This window comes from Rutilus rutilus (assembly GCF_951802725.1).
Source record: "Rutilus rutilus genome assembly, chromosome: 7".
NCBI lineage: Eukaryota > Metazoa > Chordata > Actinopteri > Cypriniformes > Leuciscidae > Rutilus > Rutilus rutilus.
The window spans coordinates 25,338,791-25,354,650 of NC_140221.1; the positions used below are offsets into that span (position 1 = coordinate 25,338,791).

Here is a 15,860-nt window from a genome sequence, read left to right on the forward strand (position 1 = left end):
CAGTTTGGGTTGGTAACGGTTGCCAAGCAACACTGCTCCAGTCTGTAAGAGTTGCCAGGCAGCACAGTTTCAGGTTGGCAATGACAGCTGCACAATCAAATCGTTTTTTTTTTTTTTTCTGCTTACATCTCATTGGCTGACAAGTGCCAAACCCATAATATTTAATGAATTCTTCTTTGCTGGCATTTGGCCTCTAACTCCTGAAGGATGTTATCTGTAAAAGGTCCAAAAGAATTCTGAAATGATATCATTCCCATTCTGTTTGTATTTCTTCTTTTTCAGTCTGCTGTGATATAGTTAGGGTCTTTTATATTTCCCTCACATTTCTCTTTTCAAAGGGGATGTGAATTATAGAGGAAGTTGACATGACTTTTCTTCTGCTTGCATGTCTGCTCCCATGGTAGCACTGTAGTAATGACAACTCAGTTTTGATTGGTTGAAGTTGTTATAATTCTGGGTGTTTTTTTTTGAGACAGACAGACAGACAGACAGACAGACAGACAGACAGAGGTCTGAGGATGAGGGCTAACATTTTATATCCTTTTTTTTTCCCTTTACCAGTCAAAATGGTCCCAAATGAAGCCAACACATAATGAACCATTAACTGTCTCAGAGCAACACATTCATCATGATTCAGTGTGTTTGAACAAATCATTTGAGTATGATTCAATAAGACCTCTTATATTGAAAAAAAAAAAAAAATTGTAGAATTTAATGTTTTACTCTTTAAAAATGTAAGATCTGTAATATGTTTTCCCCAATATCTGTTTGGCTTATGTTTGATGTTAAATGTCATTGTAAGCTCTTATGAAAGTTGAAGAAAAAATATAAAAATAAATGATTCAATAAGTCACTTGTCGCCACCTAATGGCATAATGATGTAACTGGCAAGAAAGTATAACTGACTATCTGCTGTTAACTGACTTAACTGTTGTGGAATTGCATTTAAACATATTTTCAATGTGATAGTTTCTTTTAATTAAAAGTGAGTGGGTCACATTCATTTCACTGTTGTGAATCTCAGCCGTTTTATTGTTAGGTGTCACATCAGCAGAGCTTGTGACGGAGCTCTTCACACTGCAACTGAATTAAATTGACTGCCTTGACAAATCAATAATTACCTGTCTTATTCTCTCTCTCTCTTGCATTCTCTGTGTGTGTGTGTGTGTGTGTGTGTGTGTGTGTGTGTGTGTGTGTGTGTGTGTGTGTGTGTTACACTGCTGCTTTGTCAATGTCTGATAAGGTGAAACTCCTAGAGATCAGACTAATCAACAAATTAATTATTCAATTATTCAGTCATTCTACCTGTAGACATTTCCTGAGTTACAGGGGCTTCAAACTTCCTGTTTGTTTGGATGTGCAGTACACTAGCATGCATTATTAATTTGTAAATGTGTGTATCTTTCAGTTGAAAATGTTCACAGTATACTTATTCGCCACGTTAAACTGACTTTAATTTATCTTTTTCTTTACAGACTTGTCGAAAAACCGCTTTTGTGAACTCCCTCCAGAAGTTTGTATGTTTGCGCCGCTGGAGTCTTTGAACCTCTATCACAACTGCATAAAGGTCATTCCAGAGGCCATTATAAACCTACAGATGCTCACCTACCTGAACATCAGGTAACACCCACACTTTGTCTTTGTCTGTTAAAGGGATGGTTCGGAGTAATTTCAACTTAGGGTCCTTTGCACCATGACCTCGAGCCAAACACCCCCCTAGAAGCTTTTTTTCCTTTGGTCGAACATTATTAAAGTTTGAGCTTATTTAGCTAATGGATCCAAGGTTGTATCTTGTAAATTACCCCACTAATAATGCCCAGAATGGTACCAAACTTATACACAGTAGTAAAAATAGGTTCTGTACTCATAAAACGAGGCATTGGAAAGTTTGTAAGTACATCAGGAGTTTATTTAAACTAGATGTACCGCATGGCGGTACAAAATATGACCGCCGCTCAGGCCTCCACTGGCTTTCCACAAAAATAAATTACGTGGAGCAATTTGGCTGTATTGCGTGTTTATGTATGTATATACCTAAAAAAAGTAGTAGTATGTGCATGTCTGTCTGTGTGTATGTGTGTGTCTGTGTGTGTGTGTGTGTGTGTGTGTGTGTGTGTGTGTGTGTGTGTGTGTGTGTGTGTCTGTGCGTGTATGTATGCGTGCGTACATGTGTGTGCGCTTGGGTGTGTGTGTCTGTGCATGTGGATTTGTATGTGTGTGTATGGGTGTGTGTCTGTGCGTGTGGATGTCAGTGTGTGTGCATGCTTGCGTTTGTTTGTATTCCTGCATGTGTGTGTGTGACAGTTAGGGTTGCCAACTTCAGAAAAGGAAAATGCGGGACAATTGTGGTTATTTATAGGAAAATGAGGGACACTCAAAATATTTGTACTGTATCACACAGTGTACGTCATTTCAGTGTCTGCAGTTAAGTTTGTGTTTAAAAGGTTATCGGACATAAACACACTTGTATTGCTTAACCTATTTATGTATTTAATTCAAAAAATAATTTTAATGTCATACATGAAAAAAGTCACATTACAAACAAACCATAGTTCAAAATAACAGCATTTATCTAAAATAGAAAGCTTTTTTAACATTATACACTAGGCTTACAGTTCAAAAGTTTGGGGTTAGTAAGATTATTTTTTGGGAAAAAAAATAAAGAAAGTAATTGCCTACTTTTATTCAGCAAGGATGCATTACATTAATCAAAAGTGACAGTTAAGATAATGTTACAAAAGCTTTCTATGTACTTTCTAAAAGCTTTACAATATTAATAATAATCAGAAATGTTTTTTGAGCATATTATTCCCTCAGGTAGATTACATGTTTTCTTGCGTGGCTGGATGTTAGACTCATGAACAATAATCACATTGTTTGCATTCGCCAAAATTGATTAGCCGAAATCAAAACGTGGACAGTGAAAGGAAATTACCGTTAGCGCGAGACGAGTCCGGCTTGAAGCGGAAGCGACCAGACGGCAGAGGATGTTCGCAAATCAAACAATGATTTGTCTCAAAACAGTGATTAAAAAAAGCTGTGATTGGATGATGACAGGTGTCGGTGATCATTCTCAAGTGTCGTGGTCAGCACTGCTGCTGTTGCTGTTGTATCAGTCAGTGGTTTATCAGCTTGTCAAAAAACGGGACACGGGAGGTCACGCACGGGACAAATAAATTAGGCCCAAAATACGGGACGTCCCGCCTAATTCGGGACAGTTGGCAACCTTAGTGACAGTATCATCCTAAACCAGCAACCCTTCGCTCAACACCACCATCTACAGGCCGATGAGTGTACAGTCACTAAATGTGCACATAAATGAATTTATTTTATACCCCCCCATGGATGAAATTCTACGAAACTTAGCATACCCCCAGAGGATGTCAAGTTAATCATACACATGAAATATGGTGCAGTTCTGAACATCTCAACTGAAGATAGGGGCGATTAAAGCAGAATAATATTGCATTTTCATTTTTTTATGGGAGGGGCGCAAATCACAAATGAGTGATTATGGGCTAGGTTGATGTGGGCCCTTAAGAGCAACATACCATAAAAATTTCTTCATCCTCGGTGCCACGGTTCAGGTAGTTATTTAGGAAAAACTGCATTTTTTGGGTTTGGGGGGGCCCAGCGCGGGGGGGGGAGTGGCCCCCGGGGACCAAACGAAATTTTTCCCACCAAATGTCATGTTCCCCGGTGTTTCGGTGTCCCTGCTATCGTGACCAAAAAAAAAAAAAAAAAACCTTTGACAATCCCTATATGACCGCTTTCGCTAGCTATGCTAGCGGCGGTCATAATAACACTTGCCTGATGGCTTATGCTACCGCTAACCCAGACGTCGAGGTCACTCTAAGTTTTCACCCTAGGTTGAAATTATTACAAACCACCCCTTTAACATCTCATTATAATTAATCTATTTCTAAGACTATCTTGACATCTGTCTATTGTGCTGTTGTTGATCAAGCTGTTATAAAAATAATGTCTTTTGACTGAAACCGCTTTTAAATCAAATTCAGACCCAAATAAATGCATTGGAATCGACTGCAGATGCAATTGTTGTCAAGTAAACTTTGTGCTCACCAAGGCTGCTTATTTAATAAAAAATACAGTAAAAACTAACATTGTGAAATATAATTACAATTTAAAATAACTAATAATAATCTTTCTATTTTAATATATTTTTAAATGTAATGTAATACTTCGGTTCCAACTCAGAATTTTCCGCAGCTTGTTTGGGTCAGTACATGTGTATATATATATAATTTTTTTATTTTATAAATTAATATTTTTATTCAGCAAAGATGCATTTATAATGTTGCAAAATAATTTAATCCAAATAAATGCTGTTCTTTCTAACTTTCTATTCAGCAAAAGAATCTAAAAAAAAAAAAAAAAAAATGCATTGTGGTATCCAAATAAGCAGAACAATTGTTTTCAACATTGATAATAATAATAAATGTTTCTTGAGCAGCAAATCAGCATATTAGAATGATTTCTGAAGGATCATGTGACACTGAAGACTAATGTAATGATGCATCACATGGATAAATTACATTTTAAAATATATTACAATTGAAAACAATTACTTTAAATTTGTAGTAATATTTCACAATATTACTGTTTCTACTGTATTTTTTTTATCAAATAAATTTTGGTAAATTTCTTTTCATCAAAAATCTTACCAGCCCCAAACCACTGAACAGTAGTGTATTTATGTCCAGCAACTGTAAGAGCTTTAATTTCTTTCAGCTGTTGTGGGGGTTTCCTCATTAAAGAAAGTGAGAGATGGTATTAAATTAGTATTTATTGATAGACTATTAAACCTAATCCTTGTGTTTTGATGTTTTCAGTCGAAATCAGCTGTCCGTTCTCCCCAAGTTTCTCTTCATTCTTCCTCTGAAAGTGCTTGTGGTCAGCAACAATAAACTCCTGTCTATTCCTGAGGAGATCGGAAAGGCCAAAGACCTCATGGAACTGGTCAGTATGTGAAAATACACGTGTAATTATTGTATATGATATGTTCGTATATACACAGTTCATGCGTTTTCTGTGTTCAGGACATCAGCTGTAATGAGATCCAGGTGCTTCCTGCTCATATGGGGAAACTACTCGCGCTACGAGAGCTCAACATACGAAGAAACTGGCTACAAGTGTTACCAGATGGTACAGACACTTACAAAAAGACAGATCCTATATCAACAGAAGCATCAATCAGATAAAACTACAAAAGCTTAGCTGGATATAAATTCACATTCAACACATTTAGTGTTTATGCTAGTTATGCTACTTACTTTGAGATAGGAAAGAATTTCTCATTATATCTTTAGTTTTCCCCTTTCTTTCTCCTTTACTCTCTTTCTCACAGAATTGTCTCATCTGCCGTTGATCAGGTTGGATTTCTCTTGTAATAAGATCACTGAGATTCCCATATCTTACCGCAAACTTAAGCAGTTACAGCACATCGTTCTTGACAACAACCCCATGCAGTCTCCTCCCGCCCAGGTATTTCAGTAGTACTCCTCTGTTACTGTGTGTCTCTTCACATGTGTGGCGCTGAAGCTGAAGACTTGCTTGATTGTTGTTCCTGTCTGTTGGTAATTTCTTTTCTGTTGGCGCCATCCAGTGGCTGACATTGCAAAATACATAAAATATCAAGCATATTGATGCAATAATGATGGTATACATTTTTTTCTCTCTAATCTTACTTAGGGTACCACATAGGAATACCCCCTCAAAAAATAAAATAAAAAGTCCTGAAAAAAAAAAACTATTACAGAGTCCACAATTTTCCTAACTGTTTTCAACATTGATAATAATAAGAAAAGTTCTTGAGCAGCAAATCAGCATATTAGAATGATTTCTGAGGGATCATGTGACACATTTATCTTTGTGGAGAAATATAATTAAACTTGGTTTGGTTCCAAAATGTATTGTCTTCGATGTTCAAGGACTTTGTAGCATTTAAATTTTAGTGAACTTCGAAAGTTTGAATCACATTTCAAGGATAATTTCTGCATTGTGTATTATTTGCGTAAATAAATGGGCTACTCAACCACTCAACCCCCCTCCCCCCAAAAACACAGCGAACCTGTGCTGTGGTGCTTGGCCTTTTTACCATCGCGGTGGTAACTGCCATCGTCACCAATATTATGAAGCTGCAGACTCGGAGCCTGCTGCAGCTACAGTCCCGCATTCTCAGACCCCTCGTTTTTCGAGACAGCGCCTCCTGCTGTTCAGAAGATCGTATAACACCAAATAAATATTTGCGTTCCCTGCTTAATGCATGTGCCAAAAAACTCATTGTGTTCTCTGACTAACAAATTACCCAGTAGTTATTTTTTGAGCGTGGGTGTAATTGAAAGAAAATTACTGATGGAAGGGATACTTACAGAATGAACTGTCTTCTGAAAAATATTATGTGGTATTATATTGCTACAATGTTTTTTTTTTATTCAAATTCCAAATTTTCTTTCAGTTCAACCTTGTGATGGTCCAATTAACATTATACCATGCTAACATTACAAAACCTGTTTTTTGATATTTTTAATGCAAAGCAAAACTCAAAAAAGAATAGACAAAACAGCAATAATAAACAATTCTGTACTTTATTTAACGATCACCTAAACATCATCTTGCTGTAAACAGGACAAAGCAAAGAAAAAAGGAAGAAAGAATTGTGTTAGTGACTTTACTTTTCGTCTTCAATTGCATTAAAAAAAACCTCCTCATTTATAAGTCGCTTTGGATAAATGCGTCTGCTAAATGAATAAATGTATTGTAAATGCATAAGGTAAAATAATTACTTTCTGGCAGGCGAATGTTCCTTCTTTTTTCATTCTTTTTGCAAACGCTCTGTCAAATTCCTCGACTTCACTAAAATAAAAGACGAATGCCATTGTCAAAAATATTGTTAATACATAGTGAAGGCATAGTAAATTTGATTATTAGGCAATTATATGAGTTGTAAATGGCTGGCAACAACCTCATATCACAGTTAAATTAATATTGATTCATTTTAATACTTACGTTTTATAAGAACTAATTTAAGTAGTCTACATAAATTATATAAAGTAAAATAATTGCTCCGGCATTAATTAACGTTAATTCAATTTATAGTTTTAGGAGAAAAGGTCCGGTAATTTAAAAAAAAGGTCAAACGGTAAATCTGATTAAATAATTCATGATGACATTCTTTGATATTAACACACTTAATGTATTTAATTGGTCTACTTTAATGTCAACTAATTTTAATCAAATTTTTACAATGGCTTGTCTACAAAAAGTCCAAGGTTAAAGGCTAACGTTAGCTATCAAAATATTTTCGGCCAAAAAAGGTGAAAAAACATACATTAACGGCTCAAATTTTGTTACAGACTATCTTTACAAATATTAAATGGACTATTCATATGTTGGTGTAGGCCTATTGATGAGCTATAAAGTAGTTTGATTAAAAAAGAAATCGAATGAGTATGATTCGCTAAATAAAATTGACGATACTCACGTTTCGGCATAAGTTCTTCACATGTTTATCCGATCCAATTTGATAGGAGGCGCTGTCTCGAAAAACGAGGGGTCTGAGAATGCGGGACTCTGGGTGCGGGACTGTAGCTGCAGGCTCTGGTCACAGCCCTAACCAAACCACACTTTTCATTTTCCAGTTTGATTACTGCAAGGATCCATGGGACCCATCAGCCGTCACACTGTGCCCTTAAGCAATGCACTTAACCCAAGTTCCAGTGTTGTTCTTGCTTGACACATGGTGCTGTAGCTTTGGTGGGCAGTAAATCAAACGATAAAATTGTTATAAAACGGATAGTTCCAGTCCTTGATTCTGATTGGTTGAGCCGCGTACGAAGCCGTTGTAAATTACTCAACAAACATACACCTGTGACCGCATTACATTAGTATAACTGCACAACTGCCGTTTGTGGCTTGCAACTTGAGGCAATTTATGCGCCACGAGAGAAGCTCGCCCGTCCAAACACCGCACGCCGGTCTGCCCTCGAAGACCGCACCCCAACCAGTCAAAGAGGCGTCCGTCGTGACAACCTGGCGACGGCAAAGTACACCCATCTTGACCATCTTGCGACACTCTCAGCAGGCGGAAGGCAGACCGAGAATGGCGGATACCCCTGAGTTTCATCCACCACAGGAATGGTCTCATATGAAGGAGACCCAAGGGCAGCACAGGAGAGGCTGCTGCCATGAGCCCCAGAGGCCTGTGACATATGCCCACCGCTACATGATGGCCGAGCATGAAACGGGCCAAGCATGCACGGAGACTGGAAACTCGAGCAGGGGCATCGAGAGAGAATCGAGTTAGGCACCCAGGAAAGTGGTCTGCTGAGAAGCAGTTAAGACACTCTTTTGAGCATTCAACCTGAGCCGATGAGACCGGAGGTGGTGGAGAAGGACGTCCCTGTGACAACACACCAACTCTCTGGAATGAGCCAGAATGAGCCAGTCGTCTAGATAATTTAGCACACGTAGGGCTGTGACGGTGGTAGTTTTTTACCACCGCGGTGGTAATGGACCAACTACCTGCGGTGGTGGGTGGTTGGGGGGTTGTTTTGAAATAAAAACAAAACAAAGAAACAACACACTAAAGCCTGTAAAGCATTGAAATAAATATCAGTAAATACTGGTAACTTAAATAATATAATAAAGTTGAATCTAGGGTTGTGCCGATAGACGATAGTATCGTGTATCGACGATAGACAGAGATATCGCCGATGGCAGATGCCTTTGACGATATCAATACGATAATTGGCTCGTTTTCCTATTAATGTATTAAATTATTATTATTATGAAGCTAGTATAGTTACAATTATATTTGCCTTGCCTAAATTCATAACGACATCACCACATAACCACACTTGCGACATCACATAACCACACATGCGACGTCACCGACGCGCGCGTATGAGGACTCCTCAAAGAAAATATTTTTAAAACAGACTAAAAAAAACTACATCCCACAACGAAATTTAATTGCAAGGTGATCCATTCACAAATTGCCAAGAGTGCTTAACAGACGCATCATTCTTATACAGAGCCAAGATGAAGACGCGGCATCGTTGTTCGTCAGTATTTTGTTTCCATAGCACATTAACAAAATATTTAATGACAGTAAAAACACTAAAAACAGTACAATTACAAAATATTAATTATAATAATAATATCAATAAAATTATATAGGCCGCCTAGGCCTAATAAAGTCTTTAGTAGGTTACACGAAGCATCTGTGGAACTCTGCCTGTGAAAATCACAAGCAACTTCAAACTTGTTTAACAAGAAATATATTCTTCTATTTTTTTTCACTGTCAATAATGTAAGTCCACAAGAGAAATATTAAGCCAGTAAATTAAGATGCTGTATAGCCTACCGTTATATCCACCGTCGTCTCTGAGAGAACGCGCCGTTAATGCAGTGAAAGCGCAGTCCGTTTCTGCTTTCGTTTTCAGGGAATGAGCGCGTTTACATGCACGTTATTAACTCGATTATGCTGAATAAACTGACAATGCATGTGGTCATGTAAACGGATTAACCCATTTTCCTTTATCAGAGTCAAGTCATAAGTAAGTACCGAACGACTTTTAGATTTTTGCCTCTGATTTCTCCCGGCATTTAAAACCCGCGTTATTTGGGATTATTGAAGTGCGGTGCGCATAAGTGAAGTGCATCCAGACAGAGGCGGACATATCGCAGACTCCGACTCTTTCTTGACCCAATAAATTAAAACGTGTTTTCATGATCTCGTGCATAAGCAGCCTACAGTCAAAATGCTGCATCTGTAACGGCATGAGAGGATAATGTGTGTCCGTAAATTTCCCGCTGACATGTTGAAATATACAAGAATGGTCAGATACAAGAATGATTAGGATCTTTTTTTTTTTACCTCACTATACCAGGAAATAACCTGATTTAGCCTATTAATAAACACTCCACCTTTGCTAGCAAAATAGAAAAAGATTCTCATTTAAAACGAAGTAATAAAACAAGCAAATTGATGAGTAAATAAGCAAGTTAATAATCAAATAAGTAAGCCCCGCCCCCCTCACGATAATATCGTGTATCGCCGATCTCACAGGCTGACGATAGGACGATATGAAAATGGAGCATATCGCGCAACCCTAGTTGAATCTATTAAAAAATATATTTCCACACAAAGACGCGTGATATAGCCTACCGCTCTGCACTTTGAGAGGGATGTGGGACACGAGCAGGAAAGAGACCATCGATCTCTTTTCTGATATCTTCATGTTTTCTACTTGTAAAAGGTATGAAGAGCGAATTTTATCTTCCACAAGGTCCAAGGCATTTAAGCTGTGTTTGATATTGCGCTGCCAGAGAAAGACAAACTAAAATCACCCGCGCGTGTGAAACACAAACTGTGTTAAAAAGAATTTGACGTACAAGTAAAAATGTAGGCTATCTGTCCTACAGCATTTTTCTACTTTACCACAGTAAAGAATACGAAAATAATAGGCCTAATTAAAAGCGAACAAAGGAAGAAACGTTTATAATGCCCTTCGGAAATGGGTGAGACGCGAGTGAAGATATGGGAAAAGAAACAAGAGATTCCATGCAGGGATGAGTCACGATTTTTGAATATTCAATTAGTTGATTTAATTATAGAATATCTAATAGGTTGTGCGATTATTCTCTAAAATAAAATCTCCATGTTCTGGTGCTGATGCGTTCATGTAACCAGATGGTGACGCCTGATGGTGGAGGTAACCAGATGGTGACGCTGCCAGTAACATAACAGCTGTCACAAAGAACCGGCTGAAGTATTGATTATGAATGTGTCAAATATAGCAAGGAGACATTTGAATTGTTTATTAATAAAGTGTTTTCTGTGTCAGTGTCGGGCTGCAAAGTTGAAGTTGACGATGCTGACTCGTCATCTTCGCAGTGAACGCGCCTGTGAAGAGAAATGCACACTTCATACGGAAAACATAAGCATATGCTAGTCGGTTTATTTTCGTTTTTAATTGTTTTGTTTAAAAGTAGACAATTTAAGCTTTCTATATGGAATAACTAATGGAATATTGTTAAATTCGCTGATAATCGGGTGACCAGATCGCAAACCAGAATTCAAAGCCGACAAAGTTTAAATTCATGGGCTCACGCACAACTCTCTCATTCGTCATGAATTCAAACTTTTCCATGGCTGCGATGTAACATTTAATTGCTAACCTATTATTATGACCGCCGCTAGCGTAGCTAGCGAAAGCGGTCATATAGGGATTGTCAAAGTTTTATTTTTTTTTATTTTTTCGTCACCTTACTGAATTTTTCGTCAACGATACCAGGGACACCGAAGCACCGGGGAACATGAAATTTGGTGGGCATGTAGCCCCACTAGACTTCTAAGGAAAAATTTCGTTTGGTCCCCGGGGGCCACTCCCCCCCCGCGCTGGGCCCCCCCAAACCACAAAAAATGCAGTTTTTCCTAAATAACTACCTGAACCGTGGCACCGAGGATGAAGAAATTTGTATGGTATGTTGGTCTACTAGACTTTTACGGAAAAATTTCGTTTGGTCCCCGGGGGCCACTCCCCCCCCCCCCCGCGCTGGGGCCCCCTTAAATTTTTCGTCAACGATACCAGGGACACCGAAACACCGGGGAACATGAAATTTGGTGGGCATGTAGCCCCACTAGACTTCTAAGGACAAATTTTGTTTGGTCCCCGGGGGCCACTCCCCCCCCGCGCTGGGCCCCCCCAAACCCAAAAAAATGCAGTTTTTCCTAAATAACTACCTGAACCGTGGCACCGAGGATGAAGAAATTTTTATGGTATGTTGGTCTACTAGACTTTTACGGAAAAATTTCGTTTGGTCCGCGGGGGCCACTTCCCCCCCTGCGCTGGGGCCCCCGTAAATTTTTCGTCAACGATACCAGGGACACCGAAACACCGGGGAACATGAAATTTGGTGGGCATGTAGCCCCACTAGACTTCTAAGGAAAAATTTCGTCTGGTCCCCGGGGGCCACTCCCCCCCCCGCGCTGGGCCCCCCAAACCCAAAAAAATGCAGTTTTTCCTAAATAACTACCTGAACCGTGGCACCGAGGATGAAGAAATTTTTGTGGTATGTTGGTCTACTAGACTTTTACGGAAAAATTTCGTTTGGTCCCCGGGGGCCACTTCCCCCCCCGCGCTGGGGCCCCCGTAAATTTTTCGTCAACGATACCAGGGACACCGAAGCACCGGGGAACATGAAATTTGGTGGGCATGTAGCCCCACTACACTTCTACGGAAAATTTCGTTTGGTCCCCGGGGGCCACTCCCCCCCGCGCTGGGCCCCCCCAAACCCCAAAAAATTCAGTTCTTCCTAAATAACTACCTGAACCGTGGCACCGAGGATGAAGAAATTTTTATGGTATGTTGGTCTACTAGACTTTTACGGAAAAATTTCGTTTGGTCCCCGGGGGCCACTTCCCCCCCCTGCGCTGGGGCCCCCGTAAATTTTTCGTCAACGATACCAGGGACACCGAAACACCGGGGAACATGAAATTTGGTGGGCATGTAGCCCCACTAGACTTCTACGGAAAAATTTCGTTTGGTCCCCGGGGGCCCCTCCCATAAAAAATGAAAATGCAATATTATTCTGCTTTAATCGCCCCTATCTTCAGTGGAGATGTTCAGAACTGCACCATATTTCATGTGTATGATTAACTTGACATCCTCTGGGGGTATCTTCTGCTAAGTTTTGTAGAATTTCATCCATGGGGGGGTATAAAATAAATTCATTTATGTGCACATTTAGTGACTGTACACTCATCGGCCTGTAGATGGTGCTGTTGAGCGAAGGGTTGCTGGTTTAGGATGATACTGTCACACACACACATGCAGGAATACAAACAAACGCAAGCATGCACACACACTGACATCCACACGCACAGACACACACCCATACACACACATACAAATCCACATGCACAGACACACACACACAAACACACACGCGCACACATGCATACACGCACAGACACACACAGACACACACATACACAAACACACACACATACACACACACACACACACACACACACACACAGACAGACATGCACATACTATTACTTTTTTTAGGTATATACATAAACACGCAATACAGCCAAATTACTCCACGTCATTTATTTTTGTGGAAAGCCAGTGCAGGCCTGAGCGGCGGTCATATTTTGTACCGCGATGCGGTACATCTAGTTTATTTTGTAATCAAAGCTTTGTGCTTCACTCGTGTCAAAATCTTAATGTAAAACAACATTCACATACAACCTTTTTTTTTTGGCGAACCACCGCCGGTGCTAGGCTACTCAGTGGTGGTCAAGTTTACTGGCACAGCCCTAAGCACACGGATGCCCTGGAGCCTCAAGGGGGCCAGAGCTGCATCCATTCACTTGGAGAACGTCCGCGGAGCCAGAGCTAGACCAAATGGGAGGACCCGATACTGATATGTCTTTCCCCCAAAGGCGAACCGGAGGAACTTCCTGTGTAACTTCCGTGGAATGACCTGGATGTGGTAATGGGCGTCCTTCAGGTCCACGGTGACGAACCAGTCCCCTGTTCGAATCTGCTCCAGGATAGTTTTCAACGTCAGCATCTTGAACTTCCCTTTGTAAAGGGAAAAATTCAGACGACGCATGTCCAAAATGGGGCGCAGACCCCATCCTTCTTTGGGACGAGGAAGTAGCGGCTGAAGAAACCGCGGTTCAAGTCTGAAGGTTTACCTGAATTTTACTAAACCTGAGGTTTAGTATAATGCCACCTTTATACTCAAAAACATCTATAGAGGATGCATTACATATGTATTACCTTATTATGACCGCCGCTAGCGTAGCTAGCGAAAGCGGTCATATAGGGATTGTCAAAGGATTTTTTTTTTTTTTTTTTTGTCATCTACTGAATTTTTCGTCAACGATACCAGGGACACCGAAACACCGGGGAACATGAAATTTGGTGGGCATGTAGCCCCACTAGACTTTTACGGAAAAATTTCGTTTGGTCCCCGGGGGCCACTCCCCCCCCGCGCTGGGCCCCCCGTGAATTTTTCGTCAACGATACCAGGGACACCGAAACACGGGGGAACATGAAATTTGGTGGGCATGTAGCCCCACTAGACTTTTACGGAAAAATTTCGTTAGGTCCCCGGGGGCCACTCCCCCCCCGCGCTGGGCCCCCCGTGAATTTTTCGTCAACGATACCAGGGACACCGAAACACCGGGGAACATGAAATTTGGTGGGCATGTAGCCCCACTAAACTTTTACGGAAAAATTTCGTTTGGTCCCCGGGGGCCACTCCCCCCCCGCGCTGGGCCCCCCCAAACCCAAAAAATTCAGTTTTTCCTAAATAACTACCTGAACCGTGGCACCGAGGATGAAGACATTTTTATGGTATGTTGGTCTTAAGGGCCCACATCAACCTAGCCCATAATCACTCATTTGTGATTTGCGCCCCTCCCATAAAAAATGAAAATGCAATATTATTCTGCTTTAATCGCCCCTATCTTCAATTGAGATGTTCAGAACTGCACCATATTTCATGTGTATGATTAACTTGACATCCTCGGGGGGTATGCTAAGTTTCGTAGAATTTCATCCATGGGGGGGTATAAAATAAATTAATTTATGTGCACATTTAGTGACTGTACACTCATCGGCCTGTAGATGGTGGTGTTGAGCGAAGGGTTGCTGGTTTAGGATGATACTGTCACTAAGGTTGCCAACTGTCCCGAATTAGGCGGGACGTCCCGTATTTTGGGCCTAATTTATTTGTCCCGTGCGTGACCTCCCGTGTCCCGTTTTTTGACAAGCTGATAAACCACTGACTGATACAACAGCAACAGCAGCAGTGCTGACCACGACACTTGAGAATGATCACCGACACCTGTCATCATCCAATCACAGCTTTTTTTAATCACTGTTTTGAGACAAATCATTGTTTGATTTGCGAACATCCTCTGCCGTCTGGTCGCTTCCGCTTCAAGCCGGACTCGTCTCGCACTAACGGTAATTTCCTTTCACTGTCCACGTTTTGATTTCGGCTAATCAATTTTGGCGAATGCAAACAACGTGATTATTGTTCATGAGTCTAACATCCAGCCACGCAAGAAAACATGTAATCTACCTGAGGGAATAATATGCTCAAAAAACATTTCTGATTATTATTAATGTTTTAAAGCTTTTAGAAAGTACATAGAAAGCTTTTGTAACATTATCTTAACTGTCACTTTTGATTTATGTAATGCATCCTTGCTAAATAAAAGTAGGCAATTTTTCCCAAAAAATAATCTTACTAACCCCAAACTTTTGAACTGTAAGCCTAGTGTATAATGTTAAAAAAGCTTTCTATTTTAGATAAATGCTGTTATTTTGAACTATGGTTTGTTTGTAATGTGACTTTTTTCATGTATGACATTAAAATTATTTTTAGAATTAAATACATAAATAGGTTAAGCAATACAAATGTGTTTATGTCCGATAACCTTTTAAACACAAACTTAACTGCAGACATTGAAATGACGTACACTGTGTGATACAGTACAAATATTTTGAGTGTCCCTCATTTTCCTATAAATAACCACGATTGTCCCGCATTTTCCTTTTCTGAAGTTGGCAACCCTAACTGTCACACACACACATGCAGGAATACAAACAAACGCAAGCATGCACACACACTGACATCCACACGCACAGACACACACCCATACACACACATACAAATCCACATGCACAGACACACACACACAAACACACACATGTACACACGTACGCACGCATACATACACGCACAGACACACACACACACACACAGACACACACATACACACAGACAGACATGCACATACTACT

The 15,860-nt window shown here is 40.1% G+C and overlaps 1 protein-coding gene across 3 annotated transcripts in view; it reads left to right on the plus strand.

Moving 5' to 3' along the window:
• Positions 1 to 15,860, plus strand: part of lrch2 (leucine-rich repeats and calponin homology (CH) domain containing 2) — a 101,428-nt gene that overhangs the window by 19,712 nt on the left and 65,856 nt on the right. For all 3 annotated transcript variants that reach the window (XM_084414351.1, XM_084414350.1, XM_084414349.1), the window contains exons 2-5: positions 1,476 to 1,620; positions 4,854 to 4,980; positions 5,061 to 5,166; positions 5,369 to 5,505. In XM_084414351.1, the coding sequence (XP_084270477.1) occupies positions 1,476 to 1,620; positions 4,854 to 4,980; positions 5,061 to 5,166; positions 5,369 to 5,505 (515 nt within the window). The remainder of the gene's footprint in view (positions 1 to 1,475; positions 1,621 to 4,853; positions 4,981 to 5,060; positions 5,167 to 5,368; positions 5,506 to 15,860) is intronic.